We start from the raw sequence: 23,725 nt of genomic DNA, 5'->3' as shown, positions 1-23,725 counted from the left end.
AATCTTATTCGTTTTCTCTTTCGTTTATGCATTATTTTCAATATTATCGAAATATCTCTGATTTCAAAATCGGACTATCCAATCAATAGATTATTATTCGAGATATTTTAAAACTCTTGACACGTTTTAGCGAAACATTTTGCAAAAGAATGGACAAAATATCTTTATGTTTCGTGTAATTTCGTGATTACCTCGAAAATGTGACCTTTGAAAATTATCTTCGTTTTATTACGACCGAGGAAAAAGATACAAATTTTCCATTTACCTGATTGACGTCATCTACTATCGTGATAAATGTCGTCCCATTTGTACGCATATTACGTACGTATCGGATAGAAGCACGAAGAATAAAAAATATCTACGAAACCGACGTAACAACTTTTTTCTGATGTTCGCTTTTATTTTATTTTCATTTCTTTTTTCATTTTTTTTTTTTCGTCTTTTCTTTTTTATTTTTATTTTTGTTTCTTTTATTTCTTTTTTTTTCCTTTTTGTTTCTCTTTTTTCTTTTCTTCGATAAAACGCTTGCAAAGATCTTTTTTGCAGAATCGTATCTATTACGGGGGAAAAAGAAAGAAAAAAGAAAGAAAAAAGAAAGAAAAAAGAAAATAAAAAACATAATCGAGATAGACGCAAGTCTAGACCATAGTCGACATGGAAACGTTTACACGCTGCACCCGTTCTCATTTCATCGATCTTTTTTAACCCTTCGGTATAAAGCAGCCTTCCTCGTATTTGACTTGGACCGTGCACCTACGAAATACATCATGTACCGAAATCAAATCAACGAATCGATTTCGATTATTATCGATCATTGGATCTTCTACGATATCAGGTTTACGTAAACATGGATCAATTATCTATATACCTGAGCGTGACCAAGTTGACGTTCCACCTGCCGGCTAACGTAAACGATCTTTCCTGCCGTAGTTACGACAATGAAGAAACCAACATGGCCGATTAAGTTCTGTCGAAGCAATAAAAATGATTTCTTTGATTATCTATTATGTCGTTTTGATTTGAAATAAATGGAAGGAGAAAAAAAAAAAAAAAAAAAAAAAGAAAAGAAAGAAAAAGACAGCAAAAATATGTAGAAGAGCAAGGCCAGTTATAATGAATTACCAGTTGACTTCTTCGAAAGGATAACAGCTTGTATCTTTTATAGATTAAACGGGACAAGGGGCCAAATGTTATGATTGTGCGAAAGATTCGTTTCAAGGTAATGTTTTTTCCAAGATATCAACTGTTCCAAAATTTTGATCAAATGGAAGAAGCCAACTTTGTATCACTTTATATCGTGTACTCTCATATTGTACTCACATCTACAAAGTATTGTTCCACGTCCAAATCGTTGAATTTCTTTGGCAGGAAATCGGCCGATCCACGACCAAGAGCTACGACATAAACGTTTTATCTAACACGTTTTGTTTTAAACAAAAATCTTCGTAATAATATTGACAATATGTGATAGGAAAGAAACTCACTGTATTGCGTTCTTAAATAGGCAGCAGTTAATCTCAGGATAGATATCTTGTCCATCCTTCTAGAACTTCCGGCGACGGTAGGAACGAGAGCCGCCATCGTCGAGATATTGGTGTTAAGATTATCTCGGCGTTGTTTCTCCGCCATATTTCGTGAAGCACGCGGATTACTGCAACAAATATTTAACGATATATAACCAACATGCATATATATTAACCTTAAGGATTTGTCTTTTTTTGTGTTTTGTATGGTTGCGTTCAAAACGTGATATTTTATATGATTCCACATGATTAATCCAACAACACGTTAATAAAATATTATCTCCCGATTGATCTCGACACAGTCGAATTTTCACACAGACGCGAATCAAGGATATTTCTTTCTCATCGGTACGGTGAGTCAAGCATACTCATCGGGTTCCCCTCACGACGCGACAATAACAACGACGACGACGACGCGTCCTATCGAGTAGTCGCGATGAAAATGATCCCTACTGACGGTGCCCGGTGGTATCTAGAAATAGACACTATCGTATGTGCTTATATTCTTACATAAGTATGGGTACGACGATGTCTGATAACTAGACAAAGCAGACGAGTAAACTTCTCTCTCTCCCCACGCTCCGTAACGAGCAGCCGTCTGCGGACGGACGTATAATACGAGTTTACTCCTTTTTGAAATAATATAAATATATATATATATATATATATATATATATACACACACACACACACACACACACACACACACACAAAATTTTCTTCGAAATAACTCATCTCGCCTGGGAGATGACAAAGATATATTGGATACGTACAACGTATAGATACGTATAACGCATAAAAAATAATCCCACAAATGTATGTTTATACTAAACGTATGCATATTTATTCGCAGTATATACATCTGTATAAATATATTTCTTAACATTGTTTATCAGCATTTTCATGTAAAATATGCGTTAATGCCATCGCAATATAATTTTACATTTGAATAAAATTTCAAGGGAAACAGATCTTAGAGTTCGTAAATACATGCTAAGTCGGCTTGCAATAAACAACTGACACTTTGGCCTTCCGTTCGATATCTCCGGGCATCTGGTTGATTGCCTCGAAATACGATTGCCGTCTTTTAGACGATGGATATTCGTAAACAAGACTAAAGTACCAAATAGAATAACTAGAATATTTACATGTAAGAATGTGCATACACGTATGCGTAGATGGAAAATGTCTATGTGTATAATGTACTATATATAAGATTAATGGAAATGACGATGCGACATTCACGACGTATCTAAATTTCGTACGGCATAAATCGCTTGATTTTCGAGCAACTTTGTGCGAGCAAAATATTTTAACAGCTGCAAACACGTTATTTCGCGCTGCAACACTCCCGTTTCTCCTCGGACCGAGGAAACAGAGAAATGAAGAAAAATCCCTCTTTCTCAAAATATGATATTTTATATCGCGACAAATAAATAAGCTCTATATATATGCATATGTATATGTATATGTATGTGTATATATGAGTATGTGTATATGAGTGTGCGCGCGTGCGTACATGCATGCACATGGGCGCGTACGTATATATAAGGTATATCTTCATTTATTTGTCAAGACTGAAAGATCGACTGTTCCCGACTATCTTAATAATTATCTTATACCCCTATGAACGGTGTATCTGGTTCATTGCCATATCGTCAACAATGGACTCCCGAAAACGTGGATTAAGTGGGAGAAAGAAATAAAGAAAAAAAGAAAAGACAGAAGGAAAGAAAGAAAGAAAGAAAAATTGGTGTCTCGAGGTTATCCGAGCAGGTTACACAATGATGAAACTATTCTGTCCAATTATCCAGCAAGCGGCCTTGGACGCTTTATCGCTAACGATAACGAGGGCTAAGAGGATTCCTCGTTTGAATGTTTTGATAGAGTTTGGAGCTCAAGTCCACGGGGGAGCGGTTACGACTATGGCCTCGAAAAATTCAACAAAATAGGATAAACGGCCGATAATTAATTGGTATTCGACGTTACACAAAATCGGTAAGCAAGGCATCGTTCAATATCAAAGCGTATCGATCAATCGTTGTTGCTAAACAATATCTTCATCCGTTAATATGTGTTCGAGCGTGATCGAGAATGCAACGATCTGTAAACGAACAAAAAGGAATATTTTTAATATCTCGCGCGATAACGTCAACCGCGATTCTTGTCTTTGTATTAATTGAAACAAAAAGAAAAAGAAAAGAAAAAAGAAAGAGAAAAAGAAAATGTGTAGCGAAGCGTAGAAACACTCCTTTTTATTTCCTTCGTCGACCTATTTAAAATCTGAAAAAAATGATAAAAAAAACAAAAAAAAAAAAAAAAAAGAAAACAGAAACAAAAAAGCAAAGCAAAAAGAGAAAGAGAGAAACGTATATAGAATACGTTTGTATCGACCGCTTAGATCTAATGGCATCCGTTAAGAGCGTTAGATTAATTATATACCATCGATCAAGTATTATGATATCGATATTATTTATAGCGTGAGCTTGCAAAACGTATAATCAGCCTCGAGCGTTTCTTCCAATTCCTAGGTCCATCTTTATGACAGTGGGGGTGGTCAGGCAAATCGTCAAGTGGATCGAGTTTACTAGACAATTGTGCGCGTTCAATTATCGATATAATTAAAAACACTTTTCAAGGGATACGATTTCAACGATCCGATTGTTTCGCATAGCTCTCCTGCAAGACGCATAAATATCGTTAAATAACTTGTACTCTCTTTCTCTTTCTCCTTCTCTCTCCCTCATTATCTCTTTCCCTCTTACGCTTATTCACTTTTCTGCATTATTTTGAATTACTTAACTAATCAAATTGAATTTCATTATTTTCCAAGTTGTCTCGCAATCATCGAATCAAATTCTAATTTTGCATCAAATAAAAATTTATTTTTGGCCAAAGCGCGCATTCTATACGTACATACGTGCGTACATACCCAAGTATACGTGTATGCGTAGTTGTGTTCGAGGAAAGAACGATAAGATATTATTTTTTTATGACAATATTTGCGTGTTTTCTTGATAGACGATTGTGAACTGAAATCAATCGGATGAGATTACGAGCATATAAAAGATACCGATCATTTTTTAATCATACTTATCGATAAGCTACGAAACTTTAACAATATTCGGGAAATCGTATTGGGCATTATTCGTTCAGAGTCGTTTATCTATTTAACGAACATCGTTTAACAATGTATATATCTAAAGAACGTCATTACATATGCAACGTACATAACTAATAATAGCAGCAACGGCTACAAAGCGATATAAGTATCGCTTATATATATATATATATATATATATATATATATATATGTGTGTGTGTGTGTGTGTGTGTGTGTGTGTGTGTAAAATAAATAAAAAAGTATGCTTAAAGTTTATATATAAAGTTTATAATCGCAGTTTATTTATTTTGTATGACGACATTAATGACAACCTATGAGTTGCTTCTTTATGAACCGATTAGCTTGCCGATCGTAATACAACGAACGCGCACATAAATAATTTCAATAAGAAACTTGATTTTTCTTCTTACGTCCTTTAAACGTTAGAAATCAAATCTAAATAAGTGTTTGCGAAAAGGAAGAGGAAATAACATTAAATCTATTATATCTAAATTAAGAAAAGTTTCATTATTATAACTCGAGAGGAGACTTGAGGCTTAAGATGTATCTAAGTATCTAAGCGCTTGTTCGCTCCCAGTTTCAGCTTACATCATCCGCCATCTTTTTTACTCTCACATATCTGCTGTCCAGGCTTCAAGTAAGAAAGACGATTAAACCGGAAAAGAAGTAGGCAAACAAGGACAGAGAGCGAGCGAGAGAGAGAGAGAGAGAGAGAGAGAAAGAGAAACGGTTGATAGCTAGTCATGAAATTTCTATTAGAAACATTCCTTACGGTTTCTCTCTTCTGGTGTCTCCTATAAAGGGCCCTCCTTTTTTTTTTTTTTTTTTTTTTTTTTTATACCATTCTCGACTATGTAAAAAAAACACAAATCCTTTTCAAGATGTAATTTTTTGTAACAAAGCTTTCGAACATTCGATCAACGATCGCTTTTATCCATCTCGAGAACAGGAAAAGAATAAGATATCAATTTCGATCGATAATCCATTATTTAACACGTTGCCGCACACTTTTAATTTCGTGCTCAGAAACGTTCTTTTTTTTTTTTTCCTCAATTGTTCATGACCGTCATATGAAATTGAGCGTGAGTCGTTATGTGCAAGACGCCTATAGTCGTCATTTGCGGCAACGTGTTAATATCGATATTGCAATTGCTATCTTCTAACGAACAAAAGCCAAATGATTTATCTTCATTTTTTCTTTGTTCGTAGATATTTTTTATAGTACATATAGCTTAAATAATTGAAAAGACATACGACTTTTCTATTTCGATAAAGGATTCTTGCTATATGCCGACTCTGTGTTTTTCGATACGTCGGATGACGCATGCATCCTTCGGCGCATAGAAAGAGAGGAAGGGAGGGGGGAGGGAGAGAGAATGAATCAAAGAGAAAGAGAAAGACGCTTGCTGCGTCGAATGCGTCGGGTAGGTCGCGGTAAATCTCTTTGTCTTCCTCTTCCGGTTCCTTTTTCAATATATAAACTTTAAGTACACTTTTTTATACTTATATATATATATATATATATATATATATATATATATTTCTCATTTCTTCATTCATTTGCCCGGTATCAGGTTTCGTTAAATCTGATTTGAATTTCAGTTCGATTCATAATTTTTAATTTGTAATTGGATTAAAAATTTTATCCTGCCGGAAATATATCTCGATAAAATATAGCTATCTGGAAATTAGTCTGAACGGAGGTGACTGCGTCATCGTTTTTTTACAAGTGATACACTGCCATTTATAGTGATGATGTTTCGAGCAGAGCCATTGAACAAGAGACGAAAAAACTTTATTTCTCGCAAGATCACAAACCTATCTTAATAATAATAATTCATTGCTTTTCATTCTAAAAATGAATCAAACGCAAATAAAAACGTCTCGAGACGCAAAAGCAAACGACCCTTATCCTCCTTCCCCCCTTTCTCTCGATCCTCACCTTTTACACTTGTACATCCCTCTGAAGCTTTCGAAGGAGAGTTATATTTCAGTAGCATATCGCTGGGTTTGCGAGCGGAAAACACAAAAACGATGAGCAAAAAAGAGAAATAAGAGTCGTCTGGATAGCGTATGTACGTACATAAGTACCAGATCGATATATCAGTCTAGCTTTAGGTGTAACGGGCCGTACAAGTGTGTAGGTAGATAGGTAGGTAGGTAGGTAGGTAGGTAGGTAGGTAGGTAGGTATGCATGTATGTACGTACGTACCCATTCTTTTTCGTCCTGACTACGCGTTCAAGGTCATGGTTACGAATTAGCCCGAGTAGAGTCATACACGTTTGTACGAACCGTCGTACAATTTTCTTTGTTTTTTATTTATGAAAAATATCGGAAAGATTTTGATAAACAAATCGTTTGCAATATAACGAAAGAAGAATAAACAAATAATCTGCGACGAAGCTTTACGATGTGTTTTTTCGTCTTTTCCAAATCGTTGAAAATAAAAAGACAAAATAGCATCGATAAGTTACATTTTTATTATTAGTCATTTCTAAACGTAATGATCGCGAAACTATTGATAAAACAAGTAGACTGCTAAAAAAGGGAGTGATATTATATCTGGCAAGTTCAAGGCTTGAGAAAAATGTTGAGAACCATCAAGTTTGAAAACCACTGCGAAATTTGGGCGTCGACGTGGGGAAAAGCAGGCTGTCTGTGAGAAAGGGTGGGGAGGGTGAGACACGCCAGGCAAGCAGGGCGGCGGTGGCGTTGCTCGTGGTGGTAGGTAGTGTAGCAGTAGCAATAGTACCAGTAGTAGTAGTAGTAGTTTAGTCGTCGTCACAATAGTAATAGTAGTGGTACTTGTGTCGTAGTAGTAGTCGTCTTCGTCGCGTTTCAATCCGCGTCCTGCCTCACTGCGAGCCTGCGTGAGCCTTTCGAATTCGCCAGAGCCCGGTCAACAGCCCCGAATCTCTCCTCTTTTTCTCTCTCTCTCTCTCTCTCTCTCTCTCCTTCCCCTCGTTCGTTTCTCCCTGTCTCTCGTAAATCAACGTATCTCCCCCACTAAAGCAGTCGGCGTGTACCACCTCTTTTTACTCCGATCGACCAGACTATGTGTTCTCTCTCTCTCTCTCTCTCTCTCTCTCTCCTCTCCTCTCAGTTTCTCGCTTTCTCGATTTTACGGATCACACCTACTCCTTCTCTTGCTCTTTCGTTCGATTCGTTCGTTCGTTCAAATTTAAAAAAAGAAGATACAGAAAATAACGATTTTGTCGAGCTGCTCCATTTTATATGGGTCCATGAACGTGTAAAGGTTTGCAGATAAAATTCAAATGGGCGACTAAGAAAATTGTCCGACGAGGATGCTCAATCGTAAATCCGCGCATATCCCGATAAAATCGATTTCAACGTTTATTTCTACAATTCCATAGATGGATGGAATATGAAAAGAGAAGAGGGTTTAGGAAGATGGGTGGGTGGATGGAGGCAGACGATACGCTACGACCACGCCTATGCGCATCTCTCGACGGCCAGACGCCCTTTCTCCCTTTAACGCGTCTCGCACCCTCGCAACAGCCCTCTCGATGTTCGACCATGACCACCCTTCGGCAGACTGCGTGAGGGTGGTAGAGGAAGGTGACCTTCGTACGCCATACCTTCAACGAGACTACAAGAGAGGAAGGGGAGGGGGGAGAGAGAGAAAGACAGTATACGTGTGCGTGTGAGAGAGAATTCTGCGTCGCTCGGCGTCGTTCGGCGTCGTTCGGCGTCGTTCGGCAAATGGCGTTTTTATATTTCTTCGATATTTCATTCGATCCATTCTTTAAAGCGTCTTCTCTTCTGTATCGAAGAAGACGACGACGAGTTCTCTTACTATTTCCGACTAGCCGCACACGAAGCAGCAGAGGTGGCAAGTAGATAAGGATCGCAAGCCAGACCAGACGCGATTCAGCATTGAGTAGTTACAGCCGCCATATTTCTCACAATACGCATTTAAGTGTTTTTTACTCTGCCGATGGAAGATTCTCGTCATTCGTTATCCGTTGATAATGATCACGCAACGCCATGAAAATAAAGAATGACGAGTGGGAGAAAGCTGCGCTAAAGAAAATGTTTTGGCGATGAAAAAGCAAAAAGGACTTTGGTATTAAAGAAAAACTTGCGCGTTACATAAAAACGACGAGATTCTTATAAAATAAAACCATCGTCGCCCACTAGCAAATGCCTTTTTTCATCTTTGCTCGCTTCGATATAATATTATTATCTCTGAAATCTTAACTCTTGAAAGAAATTCTAATTTCGCACGAAATAAACAAGGATTATTTTCTTTTTTCCACGATGCAAAGGACAACAACATTCTACAAACGTTCTTCTCAACAATTTTATGCACCGGTCATTTTCTGTTCTCGATTTCGTTCTTCGTTGTCGTCGTCCTTTTTTAGATCACAAATGAGAGCCAATGAATACTAAATTTGGAACGATTATTATGACGACGACAATGGTAGCAATTTTTTTTCTTCGAAAATTGTTTGAATGATTTGAAAATGAACAATCGGCTCTACGCAAAAATAAAGCTATTAAACATTTTTCACGATTTGGACAATTATGCAGAAAGTAATAGAAATCTCGCTTATTTCATATTTAATTTTACACCTTCGTCGTTCGATCTTTCCTATACTAAAAAAAAAAAAGAAAAGAAAAGAAAAGAAAAGAAAAGAAAAAAAAATTCGTACAACATCGTTAATTATTTTTATTACATAAATTGGATCTCCCTATTTGCCACTATATTTTAATCTAAAGTTGCAGCGTCGTCTCGTCGGTCGGTCAGTAACCCACGAAACATGTTCGTCATTTTAATTCGTCCGTGCCGCGTGTGACATTGCGTTAAAAGAAAAAAGAAGAAGAAGAAGAGAAGAAGAAAAAAACGTATGCGCACGTAATAAACAACACGGAGACAAGAGAGTACTGATCGATCCCCGACGATGCAAGATTTCGATCTTAATGAATTTTTATTAGCCGAACTTAAAAGAGCTCAGCCCCAAGTTGCAAATTGACGCATTCCGAAGTCTATTATGTCACGTGGCGTACAAAGAAAATGAATTACGTCATGAAATGTTTTGTTATTAAAACGCATAACCATAAGAGTCGAGTCGAGGCGAGCAGTAAGCGCGGCCCACAAAATTCTTCGACTAAAATTCGACTGATAAGAAATAATCTATAGACATCTATAGACGGAAGAAAGGAGATTTTAATATTCCCCGCTCTTTTCCCCATTCCCTTATTATTCCTTGTAACATCGACTACGTCTCACGTGACGTGCACGTTACGTGAATCGCATTACAGAGTGAAAAGTAGCTGGTGTTACAGCACGAATCAAACCGTAGGACGGATACGCACTTCCGATCGAATCACCTTCCTGCTGTTTTTCTTTGCCGAATTCCCATTGGATAAGTGAAACGCACGATGGTCATCGCAAATTGCAAACAACGACCATTTTACGTATTACGAACTATGAGATATCCCACGATGACATCTGGCAAACTTTTCTTTTTTTTTTTTTTTTTTTTTTTCTTTTTTTCATCGAAATCAAATATTAAATTGATTATTAATGCGTTTTGAATCTTCTCCTCGAAAGTTCTCCGAAACGATCTTTCATTATAGTCCGTGATCCATCATTATGATCTCGATCCATCAAACGTCCACGTATACATACTTTATTTATGAATATATTTTTTCTATTGCAATCGATACAGATATTGCAATTGAATCCCTATACTCATTGACAGATTTTTCATTACACATTGAGTAATTGTAGAGTATTTTGAAAATAAAAGAGAACTTTACATATTTTTCTCTCTTCTTCCGAGAAAGTAATTTTCTTCTTTTTTTTACCTTCGCGACGTAGACAGGTACCTTGGTTTACAATTTTATGTGCGAAGGTCACAAGTGCGCCATAGTATGGACAGCTGTTTGCCTGAGGCCAAGAAACTATTAACGAGTTTGCCGTTCGATACGTTATTTAATCAATTGCACTCGTTTATACGCGATTGCCCGTAAGAGTCGTTTCGACGAGCCGATCGATCGACGTTGCCTCTCTAAGAAAAATCATTTTGTCTTTCAAAGAACGGAAATTCTCCACTTCGAAATCTCCGATTCTTTTTTAATAAATCTTAATAAATTATTTACAAAAGCAAATGTACTTGTCTATCCGTCTGTTGGTTTATCAAGTTGAAAGATTTGTTAATTTTCGCGATCTATCGCAATATGAAAGAAAAAAAGAAAAGAACAAAGAGAGAAAAACATAAAATAAATCCTATCCCTTGTTATTTAATTAGTTAAGCTAACAAAAGTAATCGAGTGCATCGAATGATCGTCGAAAGTTTCAATCATAAATAAAAGTGAAGGCTCGGCGGCAGGTTCGGTCGTCGACCCCTGTCGAAAATTGCATGTTTCCTTCGTATTAGACTTTTATCTCTCGATGCTTTAATTACGATTATCTTGTACGTTTAACGAACGTTAACGTATAAACGTGCGTACATGTCTATGTCCACATATGCATGTATATGTGTATGCATACGCACGCTCATTCGTCCAATCGATTCGTAAAGCTTTCTACAAGAGCCTAAGCACAGAGTAAATCCACTTTGAGTGCAATTAATAATCGGTCGAGCCTGCTGCTGCTGCTGCTGCTCCATGCACGTGTAAGAAAAAAAATCATTATCTTTAAACGTGGCACGTGACGTTCAAGCTGAAGAAAATTAAAAAAAGAAAAGAAAAAAGAAACAAAAAAGAAAGAAAGAAAGGAGAAATATAGTTTAATACTTTCTTTTTTTTTTTTGAGGGCCGCAAAGGGTTCAATTCGAACGTAAAATCGTTAAAATTCATAATCTACGCTCGACGGCCCGTACAAATTGACAGCTAATGGCCTTCTTCGGTTCGGTGAAGCTAATTAGGAGAGGGAGAGGGAGAGGGAGAGAGAGAGAGAGAGAGAGAGAGAGAGAGAGAGAGAAAGCGAACGTGTGCACTTACTGGAAAAATCGTTGTACAAAGGTACCGATCGCTCGTTTGTCGCATTTATCGATATATGGTAATCGTACGCAAGTAAATTATCGAATGATATTAATTAACGATATTGCGATAATACGATTAATATTTAGTGCAAATTACATCGGCTCGTTATTGCACATTCTGAAATAACTTTTGCAATTGCTGTAGACAGTAGTATATAAATAATTATTAATATTATTGAAGCAAATTTTCGTGCAAATTTTCAATAGAAAGTTATAAAAGACCTTGGACACATATACTCGACAAACGATCCTCTATTACTCCTCCTTTCATGATTCAGCTAACGAAAGAAAAACTTTTTTCTTTGGAATAACAAGGAAATGTAGTAGTAAGTATATGGCATAACTCACGTACCATCGTTATCAAATAACGGGTGATATCATCCGTAAAGTATATCGTAGGAGACTTATATTATGCAAGAACGAAATACCCATGAACGAGAAATTATCTTTGATACAGAAGGTGTGTCTCACGTATATACTATTTTTTCCCCGCATTAAATTAGATCGATTCAACGCGTAATTAATAATTAATAATGTTTGATAATAATATTTTACCATTTTTAGGGGGGAAAAGAAAAAGAGACATTTTTTCTTTTTTTTCCTATTCTCCCGTTTAATAGGCAGAGCGCCCTTTCTCCTCGCCTTTTCTCCTGTCCAGTCGATTTAATGTGCATAATGCGTCGCACGCAACATGCACCCAGACGAGTTTTTTCTTTTTTCCATTTTTTTTTTTTTTTCCCTTCGAAAGAGGGTAGTTATACCGTAACTCTCACTCTACCTTTCGGTAAGCGACATTAGGAGGGACGTTTAACGACTTGCTCTCGTTGTCACGCAGTATGCGGTTTCCACGAAATCGTCCGCCCACCACTTATCGTTAATTTCCAGCGACTAAAACGAAAGCAATGGCGCATCTAATGCAAAACATCTTATATATCTATTTTAGTTTATTTTGAAAAAGATTTACCAAGTGTATCGTCGAACAGATAAGGTACTCATGTGTTATCGTCGTGCGATATGAGAAAATGCAAAGTTTAAACTAAAGTTTTGAAACTCGATGAAAAATTATCTAAACCTTATTTTGCGCATGTATATGTATTTTATGGGTATAGAAAATGGCAATATGAATTCATTATTTCATGTTAAAACTCTTTGATATGTATTATAAAACGTACCAAATACGTATGCCTTGCAACGAAACATCAATTTCTTTGTTCACGTATCGCTAACGTAATTTACAAAATAGAACGACAGATATGCGAGATTAGTACCAACATTGACAGATGTTTTCTATGGGTGTTTGGACATAAAGTTTCGAAAGAGAGATATCGCGAGCGAAACGAGTGTTGTGGTAGGGCGAGAAATTGCGGTAGGACATCGTACCTGTTGCACCACCACGTATCTATGTATATGAAATACATATTTAATCATTTTTCGTGAAAATTCATATTGAAAAACAAAAAAGGCAGAGAGAGAGAGAGAGAGAGAGAGAGAGAGAGAGAGATGAAACTTCTTGGTAATGATTAACTAACCTTACCACCTCTTTTATAGCTTGAGTTACGAGATACGTCATTTCAAATGTGTCACCTTTACATGTACACGTTTTGTATCTCGAGCACGCAACCGCATATGCACTTTTTTATCTACTCTCTACTCCAAGTCTAATCAAAAGTACGAGAAACGATAATTCTCTTGTTAAGCGCGAATGCAAGCTGAGTAGTGGTCCTATTATCGAAATAAATTTTCATCGAATTTCAATCGAATCAAAAAAGAAAAGAAATAATATGATACAATGCAAATTTTGTTCATCTTCCCAAATGTAACCAAGACGACCTTGCAGACAATTTTTTTTCCCCGAGTCGAAGAAAATACTTTTTGAATGCCATCACTATTTATCGGTTTCGTACGATGCATTCTTGCACGGCCCGAGGTCAAATGAAATGCAAAAGAAGTTTTAATTTTGTTGTCGAGAAAAAAGGGGGGAAAAAAAAAATATGGAAAAAATAGAAATAAAAATAAAATGAAAAGAAAAAGGAAAAGAAAAAAGAGTCGCGAGTGGATGGTCGTCAAACGGGAGAAAGAGACGAGTTCGAGATAATTAATTCTTCTTCGTTCTGTTATCCTTGAAGACGAATCGCACGAGGAAGAAGTTTCTTCGCGTGCTCCTTTTTTTCTGCTTTTTCTTTCATTTTTTTCGCGTCGCTGATGTGGAATCAGCATGTACCTACATATACAGGCTGATTAGATTGGAACGTAGATATCTATGAGTTTGCTTATAAGTTTGTGCGCTACTACGCAAACCACTTATCAATATGTCCGATCAAAGATATTATTGCAATTAACAAATGAATCTGATTCTTTTGTTTTTTTGTTTTTTGCTTTTTTTTTTTTTGCTTTTTTTTTGCTTTTTTTTTTTTCTTTTTTAATGACTATCGATCAACTCTGTTCCACTCGTCATTTAATAACATAATAATGTGTTGTTTACATAAGAATATTGAAACTTAACTCGACAAAATAGACAGAACACACATTCGAAATGCAATATGAAATTTGAATTCGTAATACGCCATTTGATGTTTGCTTAATCAATGATAACTACTAATCTAATACAACTGGATAACTACTAAACTAAGCAAATATGCAAATATAAATAACATTATGAACAATACCACGGGCAACCAATTTGCAGAATTGAAAGAGTTTCCAACTGAAGCTCCGTACGATTCAATTCACTCGTAATACAATTTGTCTTGAAATAAGTGGAATATAGAGGGGGTGGGGAGGAGGGTAAGCAAGTCAATTCGGAGTCATCTTTTCTGCGACTCCATTCCACCACCATCCCCTTCCCTTCTCTCGTAAGCTAAAAATAAAAATAAAACGGATGAATTTGACTCGAGCTTACGAAATTCGTGGTAGGAATAACGATGATGAACTTTGATGACGAACGAGACGAAGCTTCGAGCTTTCCTCGATGAATCTCCCAAAGGAAAAAACAAAGAGTTCGGTTGCTTTTAGCGTCGTCGGGACGATCTTACGAATGGCCTTAACTGAATCCCCTCTTTTTCGTGGGCACGCATAAAAGGTGCTTCTTCGTCCCCTCTAAAGATGCGACCTATGTACTCTTATGTGTTTTGTTTCGTTAAAGACTGGACCAGCGCGAATAAATTTCCACAAGGTTGAAAAAGGTTGAACGATTCAAATGACACGGAGCTTTGTCTATAAGATGTTTTCTTCTCCCGTGAGAAATATTCATGTATAAAAATATTCTCTAACACGTGACCTTCGTTATTCATTTTCTTCTTTCTTTCTTTCTTTTTTGGTTTTTTTTTTTTTTTTCTTTCTTTTCCTTTTCTTTTCTCTTCTTTTAATATTTATCATCGGAATAACGATTTATACGAATAATATAATGTTTTTCATTTATAAGGCAGGTGAAAAAGAAACCAGTTGGCAAATTGTCTAGTATAAGTAAATCATATCTCTTGAGAGACTACGTTATAAGGCAAACTTGATGGTCCTGAGAATACGAATCGTAAGAAAGTGAACAAGGTCGTCAAGTATTCGTGGACCGGGTGTGACATTTTCGTCATCAAGGATGATCGTCGGAAAAAAAACGAACATAAAAAGAAGAAAATAATAATAATAATAATAATAATAATAATAATAAAATAAGTTTTTCTTTTATCTTTTCGTTCGCAATCTTTACTTTCTCCATTACGTTTAATTATTTCTAATAGACACGATGAAGAATTTTCTTTACTAGCTGTTTAAGATTAGAAGATTCGTTGCGTTAGGTTCGTAATACGTGGATATATCATAATCTTTCGTCTAAAGTAAAGGTAAACTCACTTTCTCACGAATTTTCGACATGCATATGTACGTATGTATATAAAAGTTCTCTTGAGAAAATATTTCTCATTAAAACCTTTTTCGACAGAAACGATTACTTCGCTCCTTATAAATTTCAGCGATCACGATTGGCTTGATTAAAATCCAATTAGCCATGCAAATATATTCTCGACTTATCCCGAGAAAGTCGACGATTGTCGATGACGAAATTTGACAAATTCGCACAAGTTCCTTCTTACCGAAATCTTTACATGTAGTATATAATAATTATGTGCACTTGACGTTAGAGAATATTTCATTCGTCTAAATAGTTATATTCTAAATATAATTATCTTTTTCCTCGAATTATAAGAAATTAAATGCTTCTTCTTTTTCTCCTCCTCCCCCATCTTCTCATTATATATACACGATCAAACAGATATTTTGTCATCTTGATGGAACATCCATACGGAAAAAGAGTATACGAATTACAAAAAGTGCTTGCTAAACCGAAAACACAGCCTCACGGTCAATCCGAGCGTGCACGAAATACAAGGCTAAATGAAAAAGAGAGAGAGAGAATATAATTTTTACATTTTTCGACGTAGCTTATTTTTCAGCTTGGATCGATGAACAAACCGTCCTCACTTGCAGTAAATAGTAAGTGTTATTCTAAGTTCCTAAAGCTTTTTTACAAAAACATACAAAAACAAAAAGGCATCAAATTTTGATAACAAAGTAAAAAAAGAAACAAACAACGCATCTATTACATATTTTCCATTCTATATTATCATTTCTTCAAAATAGAAACGATAACTGTTAACCTATCGTTTTAAAGGAACGCGACGAATCGAAAAATAATGCATTATAGTTTACATATGAGATAAACCTTTAGGAAGAACAACGAGCGGTCGACCGAACAAAAAAAAAAAGGTAAAAAAGTAATACGTTATGTATGTATAAAATACATCGTAAATATGTTATGACCGGAAAAAACCGACGTGAAAAACAACGTTGTCTGACCTTGACAACGGTAGATCCATGCCACTCGATCCCCTCAGATGATGTTGAAGCTGATGATGGTGTTGATGCTGATGCTGCGGCGTATCGTCGACGCCGACGATACCGAGATGAACGTTCTGTTGCTGTGGATGTTGAAAGGCAAATCCTCTCAAGTAAGTCCGTGGTTGCTGCTGCTGTTGCTGAAGCTGTTGTTTTTGTTGTTGCTGCTGCTGCTGCTGCTGTTGCTGTTGCTGTTGTTGTTGTTGTTGGGACCACATTTTTTTCTTTCTTTTTTCTCTTTTTGGAGCTTACTACACGTCGTTAGAAAGTCGTCGTCGTTGCAAACAACTACAGAAAAAAAACCTATTCTCATTCTTTGTCATGTTCGTTCTTGACTGCGAGCACTTGTACGATCGATCTCTCTTCAATGATTTTCATGTGACATTGAACGGAAAATGAAAGGATTAATAAAGAAAGGAAAATATTCCATTGCGGAATAAAGTTGTCGTTTTCCTTTCCTTTTGTTTCGTTTCCGTCGTAATCAAAATTCTTCGTTGACTAAATCCAAAGTTCCCAAGTTGTCCTTATGTTGATAACTGCGTCATCATCAAGAAGCTTCAATAAACAATGCAATGGTGTCGTTGCAGCGACGAAAATGACGATGGTCATTGTCACATCTTCGTAAATCGGAACAAAGTCTATGCAACTTCTTTTCCTTCCTTTCTCTCTCTCTCTCTCTCTCTCTCTCTCTGTATTTTTCTTTATTTTCCTCTTATTTGGTCCAGCTGATTCAATCCGATCTCTATCTGGAGTCACAGATCGCGCTATTCCCGCGGAAGAACTGCGATCGTTCACTCCGTAAGATTGTCGACCTTGAAACCGTGTACCAGATCCCAAAAGAGGAAAAGGAGAGGTGAGGACAATGGCACAAGATGCGTAGTAATTGCGTATTATTTTTCTAAAAGAAGCATACTCCGTAGATAGTCACGCACATAGAGGAGTACGCATCAACTTCTGTTTATACCAACGACGTTGACGACCGCGAGAATAACGAAGACGACAAAGACAACGAGGAGCAGAAACGTTTTAAAAATTCGTTTTCCATGCTCCGAGTTCACAAAGAGGCCAAAGTCCGTTCTATCAGCGACCTTGACACAGTGTTCTCGAACGATCAGATGAAAAATGGGAAGGCGAGGAGCTCCTCGATATGATTAGATATAAAAAGGATATAAAATGAATCTTTCTCACGAGGAGCCGTAGGTCGAGTTCTTTGTCAATGAAGATAGAAAAGAGGAAAAATGTCAAAGGTCAACGCACACACTGTCTCGTCTAAAAGCTAACCGGCTTCGTGAATCGCTACAGAGATAGAATGAGGAAAGAACACACCCACACCGCGCTGCAGCTCGAAGCTGACTGCCGCTACGCAGCTACCCCCACTCTTGGTTAGCCGACGGCTCGGTACTCGTTCCCCTCCACTGACACTTAGCTCGGAAGACGAGCTCGCTACTCTCGCCTCCTTCGAGGGCCGGGGGGGGGGGGGGAGGGAGGAGTGGGGGTGAGGGACTTACGGGGGCAGAACCGATAGTGCCTAGCCGTACCGGTAGCGCATAGCAAGCGATAACGATGAAATTTTAAGCTTTCCTCACATCGGAAGGAGCTTGCCTCCGTTGTCCGCGCATGATGATTGTCTAACGGACGGACGATATATAAGCGCATACAAATTTCTTGTCATTTGCGATCTTTTTCCTCAACTAAACAAAAATAATTTCTTCTCATATACTTGTAAGATCAAAGTTTGACGTGCAAAGTCTTGTATAAAAATATTATCTATCTTCTCGCGACTTGACATTTCTTCATTAAGACACAGATTACCGATAGTGCCTTATTTTGTTTTCCTTTGGAATACCCAAATATGATTTTATTTTATCAATGGTCCGCTCGTTTATGAGACGAATGGCTAACGTTGGTGAAAAAAAACAAAAAAAAAAAAACAAAAAAAAAAGAGAGAGAGGAACAAAGACAACTCAAATTTTATGAATTATCTCCATGGCGGTATTATACCTTAATGAGATTACAACAAGCGCGTGCATTGCAATCAATGCAAGTATTTGTCGAACCACGTAAACTTTCGCAACAGTATCTTCCTTTTACTTGACCCATTAATGATAAACAAGGAGACAAAAAAGAAAGAAGAAAGAAAAGATGGAAAAAGAACAATCTAACTTACCCGTAGGTAATCGAACTTTCAGGCACTGTCCCCGTGGAGGATGTGCCAGCATCGTCCTCGTCCACGTCATCCTTCATCTTTCAAAACGTTCCTGTAAAATCAACAAAATTGGTTCAATTCTTTATCTTACAACTACTATTTTCGAGATACCGAGATCCCTCGGACGTAAAAGAAGAAGAAAAAGAATATTCACTATTTAAATAAACAGCAGGGAAGAAGGAAGAAATTTCTGTGCCACGTGCTTCTTTTACGTTCGAGTTTTGGTAGAAGAGTGAATCAAGAGCTCGTTTCTTTCAACCTAGATACTTAAGAAGATTGAAAAATAATTGTCGGCTGATGTTTGTTTATAAATATCTCCCCTTTCTCTCTCTCTCTCTCTCTCTCTCTCTCTCTCTCTCTCTCTCTCTCTCTCTCTCATTCTCTCCGACTAGGATAATCTGGTCTTTGTTGATAGATACGTATGCGTGTCTATGTATGTGCGTAGGAAAATGAAGTTGATAACTTCGAATACACACGTGCGGGCTCACATGTACACAGGTCGAATTATAAATTTGATGATACAAAAATAGAAATCGCTAACAATGTTCTTCGCTCGTTAAAACATCAAATCGTTAAGTGAGCCTTTTACGAAATCGTTGAAATCTAAAATATTTACATTCTTTCCACATTATCATTACAGTCATTTACTATTTTCTTTAGAATTATAAGTCGCGGTATCAAGAAATAATGTTATCTCGATTATATTGAGCGAACGGATTCTGGATAAATGTGAAAAATGAATATTTTTAAACAATGGAAAAAAAAAAAAAAATAGTAAATAATAATGATTTTTATGGCTTTATGAGTAAAAAAACAAAAACAAAAACAAAGGAAGTGAAAACGGCGATTCGTAGGATGATCAATAGAATTGTTTTGTGCAGCTTGAATTGTTAGGCTCTGGCAACCGGAGATCGCTTTGCAACGATTGCTTGACAAATTGCCATCCGAAACTCCGACGAGATTTACTCACCTACGTTTGCACGCTTTTCTTGCATAGGATCGCAAAAAATATTGTCCATTCACCGATTTTCGTAATAAGAAAACGATCCGTTCCCGTTGTTAGGATTTATTTTATTGAGGATTGGGGAGGAGGGAAGAGAAATTCGCTTGACCAAATTCAACGAACGATTTTGGAACAATGGAATTTCTTGGGCCTTTTAAAGGACTATAACCCATTTGCACGCAAGTACACAAATACGCACACAAGCATGAACGCACGAATGAACGAACGTACTGAGGACGTACGATTAAAAACAAATGCATGTATCTATAGAGGTATATCTGGATGTAGAAAGTGGCGTATCAGGTAGATACCATGACGATATGAATAGTAGGGTCATCGACATCGTTTTATTATCAGTCAGATTCCGCTGCATACGCATTATATGTGACAAAGTCGATAAGATGCGCGATGCACTCGTTTCCAAGAGCAAGCTATCCGCTAACAACCAACTGGCCGTTGGTCTATCAAATTGCTACTTGGATTACGACGCGACCCATTTTGATTCCACTAACTATTCTTTTTCTGATCTTTTTTTTTCTCTCTCAAAGAAAAAATCTCGCGTTTCCAAGCATAAAGAAGACGACGTCATTGCTAGTGATAGAACTCGGTCCAATTCTTCGAAAGAGAAAGAGAGAGAGGGAGAGAGAGGGAGAGAAAGAGAGTATATCAATTTAAGTAATTCGTACGCGTACGTAGACATTATAAAATTTCCATTCGTACGCATTCATCCAGGAACAACTATCGCTAGACATCTAACGGAACAAAGGATGAGAAAAGTCGAAAGAAGGTACAAAAGGATAGTTCTCGAATTGAAAAGACGTATGAAAAGACTACGTTTCTTTTTCTTCTTTTTATCCTTCTTCCAACCCTTCTTTTCTCATTCTTTTATTTTTCTTTTTCTTTTTTCTCTTATTTTTTCTAAACCCATGAAAATAATGCGGAATTCGGATACGCCGTTGGCATGTTATATCGCGGAACTGAGGAAGGAAGAAATAGAGAAAGGAATGTTTTCTATCCTGATGCAAGGTTGAAAAATATGCAGCTTCGAGGCAGTCCATGTATCGAACGCGACTGGAAGAAACAAAGAACCCCGAAGAGACGACGTACGGTGTATGCTTCTTCGTTTCCCGTTCATCGAGCACAAACTCTGCTCGTACTGTCTCTGTCTCGTAGGGTTGTCTAGACTTTAGAGACACGCTTTGTTTAACGGGTTCCACTAATTCTCTCTCTCTCTCTCCAACTTTTCCTCCTTCGTTACCTTAACAGGAGTTAAGAATTATAACTCGAGCGTAAAACTGGCGTCGATTTAAACAAAGTCTATACGAATTTTTCCCTAGCTATCGATCTTACGAATGTTTATTTAATCCTTTTAGTGCCTCAGAGCCGATATATCGGCTTTTCATTTTTAACATAATTTGAAGATATATAATGACATTTTATTTCACTTATGGAAAATAATTTTTTTCTTTCTTTCACATAGCAGTACATACATTTCATAAAAAAAAAGGAAAAAAAAGAAGAAAAAAAAGGAAGAAGAAAAACCGAACGTGAAAATATCTTCATTTTTAAGAAAAATATGTTAACTTTAATAGGTACCTCAAAATCGTATGTTTTTCAAACTATTATTGTATTGTGACATCCAAGATATTTATAAGATATTATAAGGGTTAAATATTTATACATATGCATACACACACACACACATACACACATTTTGAACTCGATATTTTTTTTCAATGTTATCGGCATGTTGTCAGCGCGTTTAGCGTATGAAGCAAAAAAAATAATTATTTGTTGTCTATGTTAATAAAAAGATACTAAATTAGCAAATAAAAATAATCGGCAGAAAAATATGTCACAGCAGCAATTGATAGTTTCTGTAACGTCAAAAGTGACACAAAATTTTATAACAAATATGTATTGTCACCGTCAGCGTGATATATGAGTTAAAATAACCAAAGTAATTGGTTTTCATACAACAATTTGTAAAAAACAATTGCCATGCTACATATTTCAGTTCTTTTTTTACGTTGAAAAAGGATGACTAACTTTCAATTCTCAATTCGTTAAAATACACGACTGCTTGAATTGTAAACAATGTACTTTGTAGCTAAATCAAAATCGTACAAATTTTTCTTGTTAAACTTTGTTGTAATTTCAATCAGTCGCGAGACATTTGCTCGGACAACTATAAATGGATCCCTTCTCTCTCTCTCTCTCTCTCTCTCTCTCTCTCTCTCTGTATGTGTGTGTGTGTGGTGTATGTATGTACACATTTATATATCATGCAATCATAATCCTTGAAAGAAAAAAAGGCAAATCTTTTGTCTATAAATACCTACAATAAATATGATTTTGACATTAAATATGATTTATTCTTTGACATCTCCTATTTTCGTCTGGGTTGCGTCTGACGTTGGAAGAATAAGTCGTAGAAATCGAAAAAAGGTGGTGAGAATCCACGCGCGACCACCCGTCATCCGCGTTAAGCATCGCGTATCGAATGGTCTCTCATCCTTTTACTCTCGCGTGTGCGTACACGCGCCTGAATACTTTTTGTCGATTCACAAAAAAAAAAGAAAATAAAAGAAAAGAAAGATAGGAAAAACCGTCCAAACGAGAGTCCGGTTTATTTGTCTCAAATGATAACGAAAAGAAATCATTCATTTGCATAAAACCGTACAGTATTAGTATTTACTAAAGAACAGAACATTTTCATTTCATTTCATTTACAATTACTCCGCTTGTTTAACTAGTTAATAATAACTAGAGTAAAAAAAAAAAAGAAAGAAAAAGAGAAAAAAGGGAGAAAAGGGAAGAAAGAAGATACAGATATACGTTTATCACGCAAAATAGTATGAAAATACTAAGAAGATTAGTCTGCTGGCGAGGCAGGACGTAGGTACACGTGGCTTTTTCGTGAAACAGTATACCGAAGGCGATATAGCTCTACTTCATCTCGAAGAATGAAAGAATCTCTTTGGCCTCGATGAGCAACCATTAGATTAATCGTCCTTTATACGAGTTCCGACCGGCAAATCTTAGAGAGTTCGATGCCACCCATGGATCATAAGAGATCCTTTTTTATTCTTTCCTTATCGGAAGGAAATTATCCTTACTTATTTGTTTTTTATCGAAACGTTTTTGACATTTAAAATATTATAAAAAAAAAAAAAAAAAAAAAAAAAAAAAAAAAAAAAAAGAAATGCGCACTTAAGAGACACAATTGTAAGACACGAATAGAAGGAAAAAAGAAAAAAAACGTAACATTTGATTTGCATCTGCATGAGTCATGATTTAGTCCAAGTTCTACAAAAATCAGACGTACGACTACGATTATTACTATAATATATTAGTATAAATGCCAATCGAAAATGATATTCTCTTAAAATCTAAATATTTTCACCTTCCAATTAAGTCGCTCGAATCCTATTTTTTTTTTTTTTTTTCCTAATCAAGTTTTATATTTGCGGATAGATGACAAGAAAAAAATCTGCAAAGTCATTCATTATTTATATATTTATGAAATGCATTCGTTAACTTTCCACGATATTATTCCATACGATTCGATACGATAAGTGGAAAAATTGAATTTTTTCAATGTCCAATTACAATTGCATTCTTAGTGACGATGTATTGTCAATATCTTTCTATGTGCAACCGCGAATAACAAAAACACGATAAATAGCAAAGATATCTTCGCACGATGATATAGAAAAAAAAATCATATGCAATTGCTCGTCGAAAATAAATCAAGGATCAAGCACCGCTGTTTTTCCATTTCTGATAAAATTATGTGTGTGCAATTTACAAATTTAATTCATGCTCATATAGTTCTGATGTTAACAGCTGTTACGAAGACGTTACGAAAACAATGAAAAGATAATATAAAAGAAAGAAAAAAAGTAAGAGAGAGAGAGAGAGAGAGAGAGAGAGAGAGAGAGAGAGAGAGAGAGAGAGAAGAAAAGAAA

General features: G+C 36.3%; 1 protein-coding gene across 9 annotated transcripts in view; it reads right to left on the bottom strand.

Annotated features, from left to right (window-relative positions):
• Nucleotides 1–23,725, bottom strand: part of LOC124430587 (circadian locomoter output cycles protein kaput-like) — a 33,070-nt gene that overhangs the window by 6,020 nt on the left and 3,325 nt on the right. For 3 of the 9 annotated variants that reach the window (XM_046977396.1, XM_046977393.1, XM_046977394.1), the window contains exons 1-4: nt 16,507–17,904; nt 1,485–1,651; nt 1,321–1,394; nt 869–991 (exon numbers count right to left, since the gene is read on the bottom strand). In XM_046977396.1, coding sequence (XP_046833352.1) covers nt 869–991; nt 1,321–1,394; nt 1,485–1,651; nt 16,507–16,763 — 621 coding nt within the window. In that variant the 5' untranslated portion in view covers nt 16,764–17,904. Of the gene's footprint in view, nt 1–265; nt 468–868; nt 992–1,320; nt 1,395–1,484; nt 1,652–1,891; nt 1,990–16,506; nt 17,906–18,712; nt 18,804–23,725 lie in introns of those variants that run through there. The other 6 variants (XM_046977398.1, XM_046977401.1, XM_046977395.1 and 3 more) reach the window with 6 other exon arrangements.

This window comes from Vespa crabro, chromosome 19 (assembly GCF_910589235.1).
Source record: "Vespa crabro chromosome 19, iyVesCrab1.2, whole genome shotgun sequence".
Taxonomy (NCBI): domain Eukaryota; kingdom Metazoa; phylum Arthropoda; class Insecta; order Hymenoptera; family Vespidae; genus Vespa; species Vespa crabro.
The sequence above is the reverse complement of the archived record's forward strand: the minus strand, read 5'-3'. Positions and strand labels throughout refer to the sequence as shown.